General features: G+C 45.6%; 1 protein-coding gene across 19 annotated transcripts in view; it reads left to right on the top strand.

The window, feature by feature from the left end:
* The window catches only part of LOC121853307, a 213670-nt gene that overhangs the window by 123104 nt on the left and 72266 nt on the right, over positions 1–18300 (top strand). For 17 of the 19 annotated variants that reach the window (XR_006086302.1, XM_042347335.1, XM_042347334.1 and 14 more), the window contains one exon: positions 13739–15756. Coding sequence is in view for 18 of the 19 variants with exons in the window: in XM_042347335.1 (XP_042203269.1) it covers positions 13739–15756 (2018 nt within the window). In the remaining variant the exon portion in view is untranslated. Of the gene's footprint in view, positions 1–11721; positions 12197–13738; positions 15757–18300 lie in introns of all 19 variants that reach the window. The other 2 variants (XM_042347351.1, XM_042347350.1) reach the window with 1 other exon arrangement.

Here is an 18300-nt window from a genome sequence, read left to right as displayed (position 1 = left end):
TGTTGAAATAATTGATTTATAGGGAATATAAATTTCTAGTTTTAAATCTCTAAATGGCAACTGATACCTCACACACTCTCTCTCGGTCGTGGTGAAATATCAACAAACAAGTAAATACAGCTCGAGAATGTTATTTTTTCACCCCATTTCTATAACTCTTCCGTCTCTTGCTCACGTTTTCTCATCTAGTTCATCATTAACTCGAATATGACGGGAAGAAGAAGAAAGAAGAGGTGGATGGGGAAGGAGGAAATAAGAATAAATAAGAGAGATAGAGAGAGAGAGTACGATAACATGGACAGCGGCATCACCCATCACAAAAAAGCGCGCGAACTTGAGGCGGTTAGACACGGAGTTGTTCAAACCTGGCCTGTGACGTCATGATGGGCGGGGTGGGGCAGAGAGAGAGAGACAGAGAGAGACAGAGAGAGAGAGACAGATATATATATAGAGATAAAAAGAGACGGAAATATATAGAGAAAATGAGAGAGAGAGGGACTGGGGCCTTTGTTTTCCGTATACTATTCTGACTTAACTTGGGATTTCCCTTTGTTTTGAATGCAACATTATCAAATTCATTCGTCCACTCCGTTCTCCCCTGGCTCTTCCTCCCCCTGGCTCTTCCTCCCCCTTCTTCCTCCCCCTTCTTCCTCCCCCTTCTTCCTCCATGTCTTCCCTCCCTTAAACCCACTATATGATAAGAGAAGATATACGGCTGTACGGGTCTGATAACACGGACGCACCATTAGCATATTGGCGCTAATGGCACCCGTTGCTGGTCCATTAGAGTGTTGGCACGCCTGGCACCGTATGACAGGCAGTGCCACTTGACAACACTGTCATATAAACTCCGCCGCCGTGGGCTTGAACTCTCTCTCTCTCTCTCTCTCTCTCTCTCTCTCTCTCTCTCTCTCTCTCTCTCTCAAGCACCTGACAGCTACCCACCCACAAAATTCTGGTCATTCTCAGGTCAAAGGTCAAGGTCAGAGGTCACCGTAAAAGGTCACCGTGTTCCAGCGTTTACTGTTATGACTGGAGCGTGGTGCTATTTTCTCAGCTTGGTCATGAGAAAAGTGTGTGTGTGTGTGTGTGCGCGCGCTTGAAAGGTGTTCGGATTTATTAATTGGTGTTCGGATATTTTTTTTAAGTATATCGTAATATAAACTGAATCTGTTATTGTTATTATTATTATTATTATTATTATTATTCGTAGTAGTAGTATGCCAATATTATTATTATTATTATTTAATGATAATAATAATTACTAAAAATAATGCAATAATAATAATAATAATAATAATAATAATAATAATAATAATAATAACGGAAAATAAATAAATACAATTTAAAAATAATCAATAGTGAGAAACAATATATGTATGTTGTGTTGTAAGAGAAACAATTGAGACCCTGCAATTGTGTGTAAATGAGGCAGAAAGTCAGATCATTAACCTGGGACTTGGTCACATATGGCAGCAGGGTCTACCATTAGACAACACATTATGCTTCCAATATCTTCCCAGGCGGTAGTACCTCCCTGTTTGGTAGCTGCCTATTACCTGATACTACCTATTTTAAAGGGTTGAATCCCATTATAAAGGGTTGGATTCTATTATACACTATTGGATCCCATTATAAAGGGTTGGATTCCATTATACACTATTGGATCCCATTATAAAGGGTTGGATTCCATTACACACTATTGGATCCCATTATAAAGAGTTGGATCCCATTATAGAGAATTCGATCCTACGTTAGGGCACGCCTGAACCTGCCTGACAATGCATTTATACCGGGCTGGAACCTTGAAGTAGGTGGAGGGCGGCCGAGAGGAGAAAGTGGAGGGGGTGGGTGTGAGGCAGGAGGAAGAATGTGATGAAGGATGGAAGTCTGAAGGAGGAAGTGAAGGATAGGGAAGAAGGATAGGATGTGTGTGTGTGTGGATAGACCCAGGACGTGATGTAAATATGGGATAGAGAGAATGTAAACAGATGGTACAGATGGTGGGTTGATTTACACATGTGACTGTAAATGACGGGATGGTGGGGGTAGGGTAGGGAGGTGCGTGTGGGTGGTGAGACAGGTAGATCGAGAAATAGACAGGGCTTGACAGACGGGCGGATAAACAGACTTAACAGGCAGACAGGGATTGATAAACAGGCACGGAAACAATGGCAAACACAAACAAAACTGACAGACACAGACAGACAGATAGACAGACACAGACAGACACAGATAGACAGACACAGACAGACAGATAGACAGATACAGACATAGATTAATTCCAGTCACAAACAGTCATGCGGAAAGGCGTAAGCGCACGCATAGACAGACAGACAGACAGACATATAGGCAAAGACCTGTAAACGGAACGAGAGAGAGAGAGAGAGAGAGAGAGAGAGAGAGAGAGAGAGAGAGAGAGTCTTTAAACCACGTTACTGATCGCCGCTCTGGGAAAGGAACGTTGCGTGTGTGTGTGAACGTGGTGTGTGTGATCTGAACGCCGCTGAACTCTGATTGAACGCCTTAAACTCTCTCAATAAACGTCATGTGCTGTTATTGAACGCTATTGAACTCTCTAGGGTCACTGAAAACACCCCAAATTAACTCTCTCTCTCTCTCTCTCTCTCTCTCTCTCTCTCTCAGAACGCCTTAATGAACGGCCCTGAACGGAGAGGTGTTATTAAGGTGGCACTGTGGTGGGGGGAGCAGGAAGTGTCAATAGCCTCACTGGCACCCTAGTTCGTGTGAGAGAGAGAGAGAGAGAGAGAGAGAGAGAGAGCAGACTACCCACCACCATAAGACACTCTTGTTTAGGTCCCCCTTCCCCACCCCTTCCCCTTCCCCTTCCCCTACCCCTACCCTCCCCTCCCCCTCGCCAAATTATACCGCCAAATTATAGCCAATATATAAGATTCTGGCTTGTATATAGCGCCAACTTCGCTAACCTTAATTTATATCGCCAACTCCTTCAGTAAATAAAAATCTAGTCTGTTTTTACCGCCAATTTCGCCAAAATATTGTGTTTTCTCGCCAAATTTAACCGCCAACTCCGGTAATATTGTAACCGGTAAATTATCTAGACTTGAGGATCGATAATAATAATAATAATAATAATAATAATAATAATAATAATAATAATAATAATAATTTTTCCTCCTACAAGCAGGTAATATAACGATCAACTGTCTGTCTGTCTATTTAACCGTCTGTCTGTCTCCAATAACTGTCTGTCTGTCTCCAATAACTCTGTCTGTCTGTCTCCAATAACTGTCTGTCTGTCTGTCTCCAATAAAAAATAATTATCAGGTTTACTCGTTCAATTATTTTTTTTTTTTGCGGAATTTCACGTTTCTGGTGAGATAATTCCGTTACTCTGATAGGCCCGTCCGTTCCTACGTCTGTCCGTTAACATGTCTGTACGTACGTCTGTGTGTCCGTTAATACGTCCGTCTGTCTGTCCGTCCATATCCGTCTGTCAGTTTTTTTCCGGTGATTTTTGTCGTTATTATCTTCAATAGAAACTAACGCTGATAAAAATGACAGTTATCCGGATTAATAAGAACTCATTATCCGAAAAATAGCAATTATCCGAAAGTACCGATTATCCGGAAATACCAATTATCCGGAAAATATAAATTATCCGAAAAACACCAATTATCCGGAAAATACCAATTATCCGGAAAATATAACATTAATTATCCAAACCTTAAATAACGGACAAAATTATCCATACTTCCTGGTAAAGTTATCCAAACTTAAAAACACAAAATTATCCGAACTGGCCACAAAAAGAAAAAAAAAGAAAATCATATAATCCCTGAGGTACTGACGCACTTAAGACTGTTCACTGTATTTTGTAAAGGGGGCGTAACAACAACAATAACAACAACAATAACAACAACAACAACAACAACAGCAATAACAACAACATATATGACGTCACGTGTCTAGACGAACGGGGGGATGTGTGTGGATCGAGACTCAAGCTTAATGGAGTTTTTTTTTTTATATGTTTTGACCCTTTCTCCTGTTCTTGATGTTTTTATTATTGTTTTTTTATTTGGAGGGGTGAAGGTATATGTATATGAAACACCTGGATAATGAAGGGGTATAAATATACTGTTATACTCAGACTGTAAACGGAAGACGGATTCTTCATGGATTTACACAAACGAGACGGATAAAGACAGCGAGTTTTTCCTCTTAATTTATTTATATATATCTCTCTTCCCCTTAGTTGTGATTATCTGTTTTTATTTGTTTTATTTCTACCTCTAGTATAAGATTAAAGTACTGCTGCTAGCGAGGTCTTGCAACACACTGCATAAATATTGAGCTTTTCATACCCCGGGGCTTTTGCACTCGGTAGCCTTTCATCCTCTCTCTACTACGTTCTTCTTCTTTTTCTTGTTCTTTTTTTTTTAGTTTTATCCTTCCCCTCCCGTCGGCTTAAAGCGCACCAGACGCCCCGACACATACGCCCACACCAGCCACCGCGATCCTTCTTGTGTGAATAGAGCCTCGCTTGTTCATACTTGAGTGTTTTACGAGTCGAGGAGGAGGTGTGGTGGCGAAAATATATGAAAAAAAATAAAGACAGTCCTCCCCTCCCCTAGGTGTTGGGCTATAGATGTGAGAAATGATTAAAATATGTTCATAAATATAAGCATAAAGGTTCGAAGAGGCTGTGAGGGGGGAGTCCGATTCGATTTTGTGTACTTTAGAGAGAGATTCCGTCGTCTATGGCGCGGGAAAATGACCCCGTTAGTTATATATTGTTGTTTGAGGAGACGAAGCGAATATATATGAAAATTAAGGGTGTGTGTGTGTGTGTGTGTGTGTGTGTGTGTGTGTGTTTTACGTCTCTTAAGTATAGGATTTTACTATCTACTGAGAAACTGGAATATAGATCATAAATTTTCTCACCTTCCTCCTCCTCCAAAAAAGAAAAAGACGATCAGAAGCTTAAGGGAGGTCCACACGGTTTGTTTATTTAGCTGAGATACCGTCATCTATAGCTCAGGAAAGAGTTTAAGCCCAAAGAATTACGACGAAAACGCATGAAAAAAAAAAACCTTACTACCTCCTAACTTTTAAAGGATTTGAACATATAAGATTGAAAATATAAGGGATTAGAATCACACCCAGGAAGTATTAGGAGTATAAGGTTAGAGGAAGGTGTGACCCCGCCTAGTTTGTTGACATAGGAGAGGTTACATCGTCTATAAGCGCGGGAAATAAACCTCAGGATGGGGAAGGCGTGATGGCAGTGTGTGTGTTTACATGCCAGGGGTATTAGTGACCCCTTGGGAGACTTTCTGAGACGTGATCAACACCACTCGCCGCTTTCATGGGGGTTCACATTTGTAGGTTAAACACACCCACCCACCCACCCACTTTACTTATTTCCATTCTTCCTCTTTTTCGTTAATTACTTCTAAAAAACCTCTCCCTCTCTCTCTCTCTCTCTCCACACTAGATTCTCTCACTAATTGTCTCTCACTATCTCAATTTATCTCTCTCTGTCTCTCCCTTCAGCAGTAGTGTGTGAGGGGTGAAGTATGACCTCTTATACTTGGCATCGTGTGGCCCTGAGTGGCACTTCAATTGGCAACTTCTCGAAATAGTTCACACATAAATCGAATACATATTGAAGATGTCTGATAATGTGTTTGTGTGTGATTGTGTTTGTTTATTTGTTTGTGTGTGCGTGTGTGTGTGTGTGTTCAATCAGTAAATATAAATAAATTTCTTATACCTTATTGTAGTCACTAATGTATTTTAAACTACGAGAAATACACAAAAGGCTGTATTGTATTGTATTGTATTGTATATAAAGCTTGTAGTTAAGGTTATAAGAGGAATTTATCCCAATATTGTATAAAAATCTCTCTACACACACACACACACACACACACACACACACACACACACACACACACACACACACACATCCGTTGATTGGCTAAAGATTATAACCCTCGCTGGCAACTCATCATGACGTCACGGCTGCCATACGTCTGTGTTATCAGTCAAGACGTGGTGGTGAGGGGTGACGTCACGGCCTTCACACGTCGCTATAATCGATATTAGATGGGTGAGGATGAGGAGGGGGGGGGTGACGTCACGGCCTTCACACGTCGCTATAATCGATATTAGATGGGTGAGGATGAGGAGGAGGGGGGGTGACGTCACGGCCTTCACACGTCGCCAGTACCTCACTCTGCCTGTAGCTTGGAGGATGTAACAGTTGTCAGGAGATCACCTTGGACCTGTGACCTGTGGGGAACAAACTGCTGTCTCCTCCACTATTAAGTTCACCTAAACGTGATATACCACCTGGAGACCTTCAATGCCACCGATAACCTCACCTCACCTAAACGCGTTATACCACCTACAAATAGATAGATATATTTTAATATTGCCATTATACACTCAGGGTTGCCATAGTATCACAATATTTATAGAGTTGCCATATTTCAGTCATGCCATCTTAAGAGGGGTGTCAGAGTAGGGTTGCCATGACACTGAAATCCATCCACAGTGTAATTTAAGGATGTTGCCATAAGACCATAATGAATTTTAGGAGAGTTGTCATAATGCCATATTAGGAGTACAAGGTTGCCAAGTGGTATATTACAGGGGAGTCCATTTAAAACGTCCCCCAGGGTAGTGTTATATCCGGCCCCCCCCTCTCCTTCACCGCCCACCTTTTCCTCACCCTCTGTCTCCCCCCACCCCCAACACCTCCTCTCTCCCTTCGTCCCTCCCTCATCCCCCTCACCCCCCCCCACCGACCTTTGCCGATGCATCTAGAAACAAAAGCAGAGGCCCTCAGCCAGGTCGAAATAATACACCAGGAATGGTTTGGCCAAAATAACCCGGAAATCAATATACTCGTCGACGATAAACGCGCTGCTTTAACTGACTGGCAGCACAACCCTCAGTCTCAAACCAAAGCTGATACCTTCCGCAAGAAGAAAGCGGCGGCCCAGCCCGAACTTTGCAATTTAAAGAACGTCTGGTTTAAAAATAAAATGTGAAATGCAACTTGCAGATCAACACAAGATGCGTGATTTTTTTCAATTCCACTAAAACATTTTATGGGCCAATCACTCATGGCGCAGTCCCTCTCCGCCCTTCTGACGGTAATTCCCTAATTAAAGTCAAAGAAGGCCTCCTTCAGTGCTGGAAGAAGCACTACCATTTGCTGCTCATCTGAAAGTGGATGTCCCAGCAGGTCCCTCAGCATCCAGAGCTAACTCACCTCAGCTACCCTCCATCCCTGGATGAGGTAGCTACTACCATCAAACAGATGAAAAATAACAAAGGCTCAGGGCGTGATGGATCCCAGCCGAGGTGTATAAAGCAGGAGGACCTCTACTTACCAGCCGTCTCCACTCTCTCCTGGAGAATATAGGGGAAAAGGAGGAAATCCCCCAAGCTCTTAAAGACGCCGCCATCGTCAATATATATAAGATTGTGGCAACTACCGTAGGATCTCGCTGCTGTCCGTTAATGGCAAGATTATCGCCCCAGTCCTCCTAAACAGACTTATTCCTGAAGAGGAAAACTTCCCAGAATCTCAATGTGGTTTTAGACCATCACGTGGCATCACTGACATGATCTCTGCTGCCCGCCAGATTCAGGAAAGGTGCAGAGAACAGCGTCGTGACCTGTACTTGACTTTTATTGACCTAACCAAGGCCTTCAACTCGGTCAATGGGGAAGCCCTCTGGTGGACCCTCAGCCGTTTTGACTGCCCACCAAAATTCATTGCCATTGTGAGGCAACTCCACGATGGCATGAACGGCAGTGTCCTGCACAGTGGCACCCAGTCTGAGCTCTTCCCCGTCCAAACGGGAATAAAACAAGGATGTGTACTGGCACCAACTCTCTTTTCCACTTTCTTGGCTGCCTTCCTTACTTGTGTCAATGTCAATTTAGCCGGCGGGGTGGACATCCACTACCGGATGAAGGGTCTTTTCAACATAAGACGACTCCAGGCAGGAACAAAGGTGTCGGCAGCTTCCATTACTGAACTTCAGTATGCAGACGACCTCACCCTTGTCGCTCACACTGAACACGACCTACAGGAGATCCTGAACACTTACACAGATGCTTATGCACACTTCAGGTGAATGGACGTCAGACTCGGATTCTCTCTCAGCCTGCCTCTGGTTCAGCCACACCTCCACCATTCATCCAGCTTAACGGTACTACCCTCTCTAATGTTACCCACTTTCGGCTCCCACCTGTCCATCACCGCGGACATCGATGAAGAGATTCAACATCGGAGCAGATGTGCATCTCAAGCCTTTGACAGACTCCGTACTCGTGTCTTCAGCTGTAGGGAGCTGAAATTATCCACAAAGCTGCACGTATGTCGAGCAGTGGTCCTCCCCACCCTGTTATATGGCAGCGAGACATGGGTCACACACAGGAGGCACCTCAAGGCACTTGAGAACTTTCACCAACGTAGTCTATGTTCCATCCTCCGAGTTCGCTGGGAAGACAAGAGAACAAATGCCAGTATTCTTGCTGACACCAACTGGAGGAGCATCGAGGCTACCATTATCCATGAACAACTGCGTTGGACTGGCCATGTTACCCGCATGGACGAAAGTAGACTGCCAAAGCAGCTACTTTACAGTCACCTGACGAATAGTAAACGTAACGCTGGCGGGCAACTGGAGAGGTATGAGGATAGTCTTAAGACAAACCTGAAAAAGTGCCAAATTGACTCCCTCACCTGGGAGACAATTACTCCACACCGTAACGCTTGGAGGAGCACCATACAAGAAGGTGTCAATACTTTCGAGTTAGCCCGACTGCATACCGAGGCAGACAAGCGCCAACTCCGGAAAGACGCAGCCGCCGCCCCTCCCGCACTAGATGTAGCCCTCCACATGTGCAACATCTGTGGACGACCCTGCCGGTCCCGTATCGGCCTCTTTAGTCACCTCAGAGCTCACCAACGAAGGTGACATCCTTAATAACTCCTATCATTGTATCATAGCTGGATGATCGTCATAATCGATTCCGTAGTGACAGTAAAGTAGTAGTAGTAGTAGTGTGTGTGTGTGTGTGTGTGTGTTTTTTGATCATATTGCTATTTTAGTTATTATTTATTATTATTATACCCGTGTTGAACAAATACCAGGAACAGTGGTCACCAGTTCGCGTGTTACCTGTTTGGGTCGATCTTGAACTATACCTGAGAGGTGAAAGTATCTTGGGGGCGCAAACAAAAGTGTCTCATTTTTTGTTTCGATTTTGTTTTATAGTGTGTGTGTGTGTGTGTGTGTGTGTGTGTGTGTGTGTGTGTGTGTGTGTGTGTGTGTGTGGAATATAATTTATTGATGTAGGAAATTGGGGTCTCTCTCTCTCTCTCATCACTCAGAACAAAGCCACCTCTCATTTCCTCTCTTTCATTGTCCCCTTTCACCCCCTCTCTGGCCTCCCACTTTCCATTTACTTCTCCTTATTTCCCTCTCTCCCCCACCACACCCAACCTCACTCCTTCCACACCCCACCACACACCCAATCACACCCCCACCCACGCCCACCCACGCCCACCACGCCCATGACAGGTGAGGGAGAGCATGGTATAAAAGTATATTATTGGCAACATATTGAGCTCTGCGGCCAACTCTCTTCTGCCTTCTCCTCCATTCTTTGTTTTTCCTTTTCCTCCTCTCCCTCTTCCTCCCCCTCTCCCCCCCCTTTCTTCCTCCCCATCACCTCACCTAATAGGGACAAGACTCGTGGCACTCAACCGGCACCTCTTACAGCACCTGCCATATGTGGGTGCCAATAGTTACCATGTGGGTGTTAATAGCTGCCATGTGGATGTTAATAGTTGCTAGGTGGATGATAATAGCTGCTAGGTTGATGCCAATAGTTACCATGTGGGTGTTAATAGCTGCCATGTGGATGATAATAGCTGCCATGTGGATGTTAATAGTTGCCATGTGGATGTTAATAGTTGCCATGTGGATGTTAATAGCTGCCATGTGGATATTAATAGTTGCCAGGTGGATGTTAATAGTTGCCATGTGGATGTTAATAGCTGCCATGTGGATATTAATAGTTGCTAGGTGGATGATAATAGCTGCTAGGTTGATGGTAATAGCTGCCATGTGGATGTTAATAGTTGCCAGGTGGATGTTAATAGTTACCATGTGGGTGTTAATAGCTGACATGTGGATATTAATAGTTGCCAGGTGGATGTTAATAGTTACCATGTGGGTGTTAATAGCTGCCAGGTGGATGTTAATAGCTGCTAGGTGGATGGTAATAGCTGCCATGTGGATGTTAATAGTTGCCATGTGGGTGTTAATAGCTGCCATGTGGATGTTAATAGTTGCCATGTGGATGTTAATAGTTGCCATGTGGATGCTGGTCAGCTGCCATGTGGATGTTAATAGCTGCCATGTGGATGTTAATAGTGTCCATGTGGGTGTTAATAGCTGCCAGGTGGATGTTAATAGCGGCCATGTGGATGTTAATAGCTGCCATGTGGATGTTAATAGTTGCCATGTGAATGTTAATAGCTGCCATGTGGATGTTAATAGCTGCCATGTGGATGTTAATAGTTGCCATACATGTGTGACGATGGATTGCCATATATATTTAACACTTGGTAATAAATATGATAGTTGCCACATTGATGGTAGTAGTTGCCATAATTAAGTTGTCATGTGGGTGCCATAGTTCAAATTACCATATAGGTTAATGGTTGTTTCGATAATATGGTACAACTATTCCTTCCCCCCCCCCCTAAAAAAATATCTATGGCACTTATTGGCAGACATATGGCACGTACCAGAGTGCCAATTCAAGTGTCAATATTTTGGCACTGTCCATTTTCACCCACACCCACTACCACACCCTACCACCACACCCACTACCACACCCCCCATACCCCCCATACCCCCCCCCTACACGCCCCTCTCTCATATAATCACCCGGACTTAATTTCCCTTATTCAGTCATAGCTCGACCCCGCGTGACGTCACAGTGGGAAGGGGGCGTGACGTCACAGTGGGAGGGAGGCGTGACGTCACAGTGGGAGGGAGGCGTGACGTCACAGGAGGGGGGCGTGACGTCACAGGAGGTAGAGTTGTCAGGTCGGGGGATTATCTGAACATTAATGAGGGATTATTTATGGTAATTATTAAGGAATTTTTAGATCGAGGGAATTAGTTGGAAATTATTTGTGATTTGCATAATTTATAGTTTTTTTTTAATTATTTCTGAATTATAATATTATATAATAAGTCGGTTATTGGTTATTAATAAGTTATATGACTTGATTATTGTCTGGTAATTAGTGACACTTCGTTAGACACTTAACACTTCACACTTAACTACTAAAAAGTAGTATATTGTATTTAAAGTAACAATATAAGTACTGAATTACTTGGATGTTTTCTTAAATATAATCACTTATTTCGTAGTGTTGTGTATTACTTAAGAATTATATTGAAAAGTATTATATTATTACTTACAAATTACTTATCTACATAATATAAATGACTTAAGAATTATATTGAAAAGTATTAGCATTACTTAAAACACATTACTTAAAACTGTATAAGTATTTGAAATCGTTAAGTATTATCCATAAGTGATGTATTTAAGTAATTTTGTTTTAAGTAAGTTTGAGTTTGTGTTGTGAGGAACTGAACCTGAAAGTACAAGTTTTATTTTCAGAAAGTTTCGTTCAAGAGTTATACGGGTTTTGGGAACTTATTTGGAAAGTTTTCTTAAAGTTTGAAAAAGATCGTCTGGTTCACAGGCCACAGGTGTAGTAACTGTGGCCTTGAAGTGTGGCCAGGAGTGTACCCAGTGTGGCCAAGAGTGTACCCAGTGTGGCCAGGAGTGTACCCACTGTGTCTAGAAACATATACCTAGTGTGGCCAGTAGTGTATCTAGCGTGGCCCTGAAGTGTGGCTACGAATACGTCCACTGTGGCCCTGACAGGGGCTACATCCAGCTGTTTTTATACTGTGGCCCAAAAGTGTGGCCATAAGTATCCCAACGTGGCCCTGAAGGGTGGCCACAGCCAGTGGAGGAGGTACCACGGCCCCGTAAAGTGGGCCAGATGTGGCCAGGCATGTATGGCCACCTGGCCACTCATCCGCAGCGATGTGCCTCAGTCTACGACACTTTGCCGAACTGTTCAACTGTAAGTGAGGGAATGTGGCCTTGGGAGAGGGTAATGTGGCCTTAAGTGAGGGGAAAGTGTGTCACTAGTGTAAAGTAGTTTTAAGTGAAGGAAAAAAAATGATGCCAATTGTGTCTACATGTGAAGGTCTGTAAGTAACTTGTGTGTACATAAATTGGTCCTGCGTCCTATGTACACATGATAGCCCATACATACATGAGCACATCACGTTGGCGTTGAGAAGTCATGTGTGTGTGTGTGTGTGTGGTGTTGGTAGCCCTGTGCGTTTAATGTTGATGTTTTTGTTGGTAGCTCTGTGTGTTGTTCCTTGTTCTTGTTTGTTTAGCTGTTCATTGTTGTTCCTTGTTCCATTGTATAGATCTGTTCCTTGTTCCTGAGTCCGCCTTGCTTGTCTTCCTCACGACACACCACTTCCCACTCTTGTCATATCGTAGCATAAAGGTCAAACTCCCCCAGTGTACACCCCACAACACACAGGTTTGGCAACAGTGTACACCTCACAACACACAGGTTTGGCAACAGTGTACACCCCACAACACACAGGTTTGGCAACAGTGTACACCCCACAACACACAGGTTTGGCAACAGTGTAGAGTAACGTAAACAATGGCACAGTACAGTATAATGGTGCAGTATTATATATCTTAAGTATGAAGTATTATGTTGCGACGCCGGGGTGGGGGGGGCCTGTTGTACCTTGTATCTGAGCCACATCAACAGGGGTATCTACAGTATCTCAGAACCAGGCGAAGGGGCTGTAGAGGGCTGTGGGGGCTGTTGTTGAAGGCTGTTGGAGGGGCTGTTGAAGGGGCTGTAAAGGGGCAGTAGAAGGGGCTGTAGAAGGGGCTGTTGGAAGGGCTGTAGAGAAGGGGCTGTTGAAGGGCAGTGTAGAAGGGGCAGTAGAAGGGGCTGTAGAAGGGGCTGTTGAAGGGGCTGTTGAAGGGGCTGTTGAAGGGGGGCAGTAGAAGGGGAGGGGCTGTCAGATGATAGATATATATATTGTTTATGTTCTTATAAGTATTTATAAGTGTAAACAAAATCTAATTAAAGTAATCATCATTATTTGTCTATAATATCTTTCTATAATTAATTAATGTTATTTTTATTCTCTTCTATAACATGTGTGTAATAATTATAGTAGTTATATTTCATGTAGGTGTTTGTACTGGTGTCAGGGCTACCAACTGTTCTTTCCTCTACAGTGTTGACCAAAAATGTGAGTCTCTGTTGGGGTAGGTAAAGGTAGGGTGTCACGATACTTTTTTGGGCAGACTGTTACAGCTATACAACTTTTTAGGCTGTGTGTAAATGTGTATGTTGTGTAAGTGTATTTTATGTGTGTAAGGGTACATCGTGTGTATTTAACTCGTGTGTAAATTTGTAGGCCATGTAGACGTTTAAGGTGTTGTGCATTCTTGTAGTGTAGGTTGGGTGTAAACATGGATGCAGTGTAGGTGGTTTAGACATGCACATATGTAGGCCATGTGCACGCGTGTAGGCGGATGGCCACCAGTATAACGTGTGTAACTTTCTCTCCTTCAGGTCGGACGGGTCAACGGCACAGCAGCAGCGAGGACGAGGTCACCGCCCCCCCTGTCAAAGGTCAACCCAGGTCGGCCCTCGATGCCACTCGCTTCGAGGATGCCGCCACCCTTCAGTCCGGCTGGTCCCCTCCACAACACTACAACCAAACCGAGACGTCTACCACTCCTCGCGACGCCCAATCAGAGACGTCGAGCGCGGCGTATGAGAGCCAATCGGCGGGCGTGAAAACGTTGAAGGAAGAAATCAACGTTGCGGAGACGGAGCGCGCCAGAAACGTCCGCCAGAGTGTTAGAGAAAACGGCAGCGCCCATGAGAGCGTTGGAGGGGAGACTGTAGAAAAGGAGGACATAGTCGCTCTGGAGAAGAAGGAGCAGGCAGACTTGATAGTGAGTGAGAGTGTAGTGATTAAGGACTCGGCCAAAGAGAAGGACCTGGAGAAAAAGGTCGAAACATTGACTAAGACGGACTTGAGTGATCTTTACAGCTCGGTGAGTCGAGCAGAGGACAGACCCAAGAAGTCCAAGGAAACGTCGGAGGAAGTGAACCACAAACTTAAGGAGTCGATCTCAGGACACAGTGAGACGGTAGAGAAACGGGACTTCAGGAGAGAGATAGAGGAGAGGAGGTTGAGGAGGGAGGAAGTGATAGAGAGGAGGAGAAGAGACGAGATAATTGAACGGAGGAGAGACGAAGTAACGGATAGAGTGATTGAGAAGAGGAGAGAAGAGGTGGTGGAGAGCAGGAGAAGGAGAGAGAGAGGAGACTTGTCTCAGAAGGGAGTGAGAGGCAAGTTTGGTGAAGCGAGACACAGAGAGAGTAGCGATGAGAGTCGCGGTGAGGTGAGACAGAGAGAAAGCAGTGAAGAAACCCGCGGTGTGAGACATAGGGAGAGCAGTGAGGAAAGTCGGGGAGAGGTGAGACACAGGGAGAGTAGTGAGGAAAGTCGGGGAGAGGTGAGACACAGGGAGAGCAGTGAGGAAAGTCGGGCAGTGAGACATAGAGAAAGTAGTGAGGAGAGTCGGGGTGAAGTGAGACAGAGAGACAGAGGTGAGGAGAGAGTGAGACTGGTGAGGAAGGCTCGAGAGACGAGAGGCAGAGAGAGAAAACATGAAGTGTCCGGGAAGGAGGATCTCCCTGTCTCTGTTGACAGGACGGCACGGAGCGAGGCCACGGAGCCAGCGCCCCGCCCCACTCCTGTCCCTGCACCCGCCCCTGCCCCTGCGCCCCACCCTATGCCTGTTCCTGCGCCACAAACCACGCCCCCTGCGCCTCAAACCACGCCTCCTGCGCCTCAAACCACGCCTCCTGCGCCTCAAACCACGCCTCCTGCGCCTCAAACCACGCCCCCTGCCCCTCAAACCACGCCTACCATGGTTGAGGAGGTGGTGGAGGTGCCGGCCGGGGACGTGGTGGTGGGCGGGGTGGTGAGCGCCCTCAAAGCCGAGACGGTGTACGTGTCGAGCACCGAGGACCTGTCCCAGCAGGACGACCACCTCCACAAGGTCGACCTCCTCCACAAGCTGACCGACTCCTCCCCCGAGGGCAAGATCAAGGAGGATCTCGACGTTAAGGAGAAGGAGACCGAGAGGGAGGTTATCAAGGAAGAGGAGGAGGAAGAGAAGGAAGAAGAGACGACAGTCAGACGTCAGCTTTTCCCCGACTTGGTGGCAGAGTGTGAGGGCCGGGGGGTGGAGTCTGACCTCAGGTGGGCGGAGTCCAGACCCTCAAAGGCGGAGTCTGACTTCCCGCCGGTGGACTCCATACCCGCTCAGTTGGAGGTCGACCTCCAGGCCACTACGGAACCCATCAAAGAGGTGGAGGGTGAGGTCAAGGGGGAGGAGCCAGAGAGGGTAATCACGCCCCCTCTGAGCCCTCGGGCCCAGTCATTGGCTGCCCTGGACGCCCTCATCCACGGCCGCCCCCAGGACGCCCTACCCACCAGAGGCGCCACCCAGGAGGACGAGGAGGAGATCGTGTATGACCACACAGTCACGTCTGCCCAGCACAAACTACAGGTAGGTGCTGCCCTTGTACCTCTCTCTCTCTCTCTCTCTCTCTCTCTCTCTCTCTCTCTCATCAGGGTGTGGCAGTGTCCCAGATCAGGTAAGTACAGTACACCTGCCCTATATACTAATTACTACCATAAGCACGTCGCAGGTTGGGTTCTTATGACGTCATCAGTGATCTCGTGTTAACGTTTTTGGAAATCTGAAGAAATCCGCCTTTAATCCCCGCTGAAATCCGCCTTTAATCCCCGCTGAAATCCGCCTTTAATCCCCGCTGTTACCGTGTGTGTCTACCAATCAGTTTTACCCCATTCCCGAACATATAGACTGGAACGTGTGTCTGTCTGTCATGAAACGACCCGTATTGATTTATATTTTTCAGACTTTCCATTAAGGTATATCATTTGTTTTAGTGATTTATGAGAGAGTTTAGTTTTTTATATTTACATAGAAGACGTAGAGGTTAATTACCATATGGGGGTGAAAGATAATGGTTAATGACAACGGAGAGAGAGAGAGACAGAGAGAGAGACAGAGAGACAGAGAGAGAGAGAGAGAGAGAGAGATTAATGTAATATTTAGATGGCATTATAGAGTGTTCATATGAATGTGTAGAGACAAAATACATATATACTGTGACCTTTCAACTAATGTGGTTGATGACCCATACACTGAATACCAATGACCTGATTTACCCCGCCCCTCCCCACCCCGCCCCTGCCCCCTCCCCGTCGACCCTTCCTCCCTAACCCCAGCCTTGATGCGTGACTATGGGTGTGTGTGTGTGTGTGTGTGTGTGTATATATATGTGCGTATGTTTGCATGAGAGGAGAGAAACAGACAGTTAGACAGACAGACAGGTAGACAGAGACAGACAGACAGACAGAGACAGACAGACAGACAGGTAGACAGACAGACAGACAGACAGACAGACAGACAGACAGACAGACGATAGAGAAACGAACCAGATAGACAGACAGACAGGTAGACAGACAGACAGAGACAGACAGACAGACAGACAGAGACAGCAGACAGACAGACAGGTAGACAGACAGACAGGTAGACAGACAGACAGGTAGACAGACAGACAGACAGACAGACAGACAGACAGACAGTTAGACAGACAGATAGACAGACAGGTAGACAGACAGACAGGTAGACAGACAGACAGACAGACAGACAGACAGACAGTCCTCATGTAACCCTCCACACTCCGGTCAATCACAGTAAGGCAGAGAATGACTCGGTTCAAACTGACGTCACTCGCCTCCTTTCTCTCTCTCTCTCTATCTGTGTGTTAGGAGAGAGAGAGACTTTATACATCCCACTGTATAATTTTATTCGTTCATGTATTAAAAACAGCCTTAAAACGTGTGTGTGTGTGTGTGTGTGTGTGTGTGTGTGTGTGTGTGTGTGTGGCTAAAATCCTCTCTTACCCGGAAGTGACGTCATGTAAACAAAGATGGCCGCCCGATTGTATATTATTGTGAGAGGTGAATTATTATTGAAGGGGGGGGGGTCAGTGTGGTGCTGGACCTACCTGGACCTGTTCCTCGACCTGTAAACCTGTACTAGACCTGTTAACCTGTTCTTGTTACTGGACTGGGCCTGTAAACCTGTACTGGACTTGTGTTTGTGGTGGGTTTTTGTTTTTTAGCCTAAAGATCAATATTTTAGGAGAGGGTGGGGGGTGGGTGGGTGTGGGGGTGGGTGGGCGGGCGGGCGGGCGGGCGGAAAGGGCGTCGTGTGTATGCATGGATGGATTACACATACACCGTTGTAACTGGTTCGCACACACACACACACGCAACACAACTCACGCAACACAACACACGCAACACCATATCTGTAGTTGACATTGATGAATAACATTACATATAATTATATCAGATTATGTTATCGGATTTCAACCACCCGACTAACCGATATTGTGACCCGATATTAAGCACATATTTAAACTCGGGTTATGTACTGGACAAACATTACCTCTTAGGGGTTATGAAAGAGAGAGAGAGAGAGAGAGAGAGAGAGAGAGAGAGAGAGAGAGAGAGAGAGAGAGAGAGAGAGAGAGAGAGAGAGAGAGAGAGGTCTAATACTGAGAAACAGAGAGAGAGAGAGAGAGAGAGAGAGAGAGAGAGAGAGAGAGAGAGAGAGAGAGAGAGAGAGTAAAACTAGCTAGCCAAACCTGATCGTGGCATAATTGTAACCTCCCTCTCTCTCTCTCTCTCTTTCTCCTCTCTCCCTCTCATCCTGACCCCTCACTTCCCTCTCACCCTCTCCCCCTCCCTTCTCCTCTCTTCTACCCCGGACACACAGCTGTTCAGACCGTAATGTAGCAAGTCCCTCCCTCACACACACACACACACACACACACGCACGTTAACTCAGTACAACTTGTTCTTCGCTAGTGACATGACGTATTCCTTCTTCGTTCCTCGGCCGTGTTAGTGTTACCCCCGTGTTAAGTGTGTTAAGCCCGTGTTAAGTGTGTTGAAGCCGTGTTAAGAGTGTTGAAGCCGTGTTAAGAGTGTTGAAGCCGTGTTAAGAGTGTTG

Source organism: Homarus americanus, unplaced genomic scaffold, assembly GCF_018991925.1.
Source record: "Homarus americanus isolate GMGI-L3 unplaced genomic scaffold, GMGI_Hamer_2.0 scaffold44383, whole genome shotgun sequence".
In the NCBI taxonomy this organism is placed as follows: Eukaryota; Metazoa; Arthropoda; class Malacostraca; order Decapoda; family Nephropidae; genus Homarus; species Homarus americanus.
The sequence above is the reverse complement of the archived record's forward strand: the minus strand, read 5'-3'. Positions and strand labels throughout refer to the sequence as shown.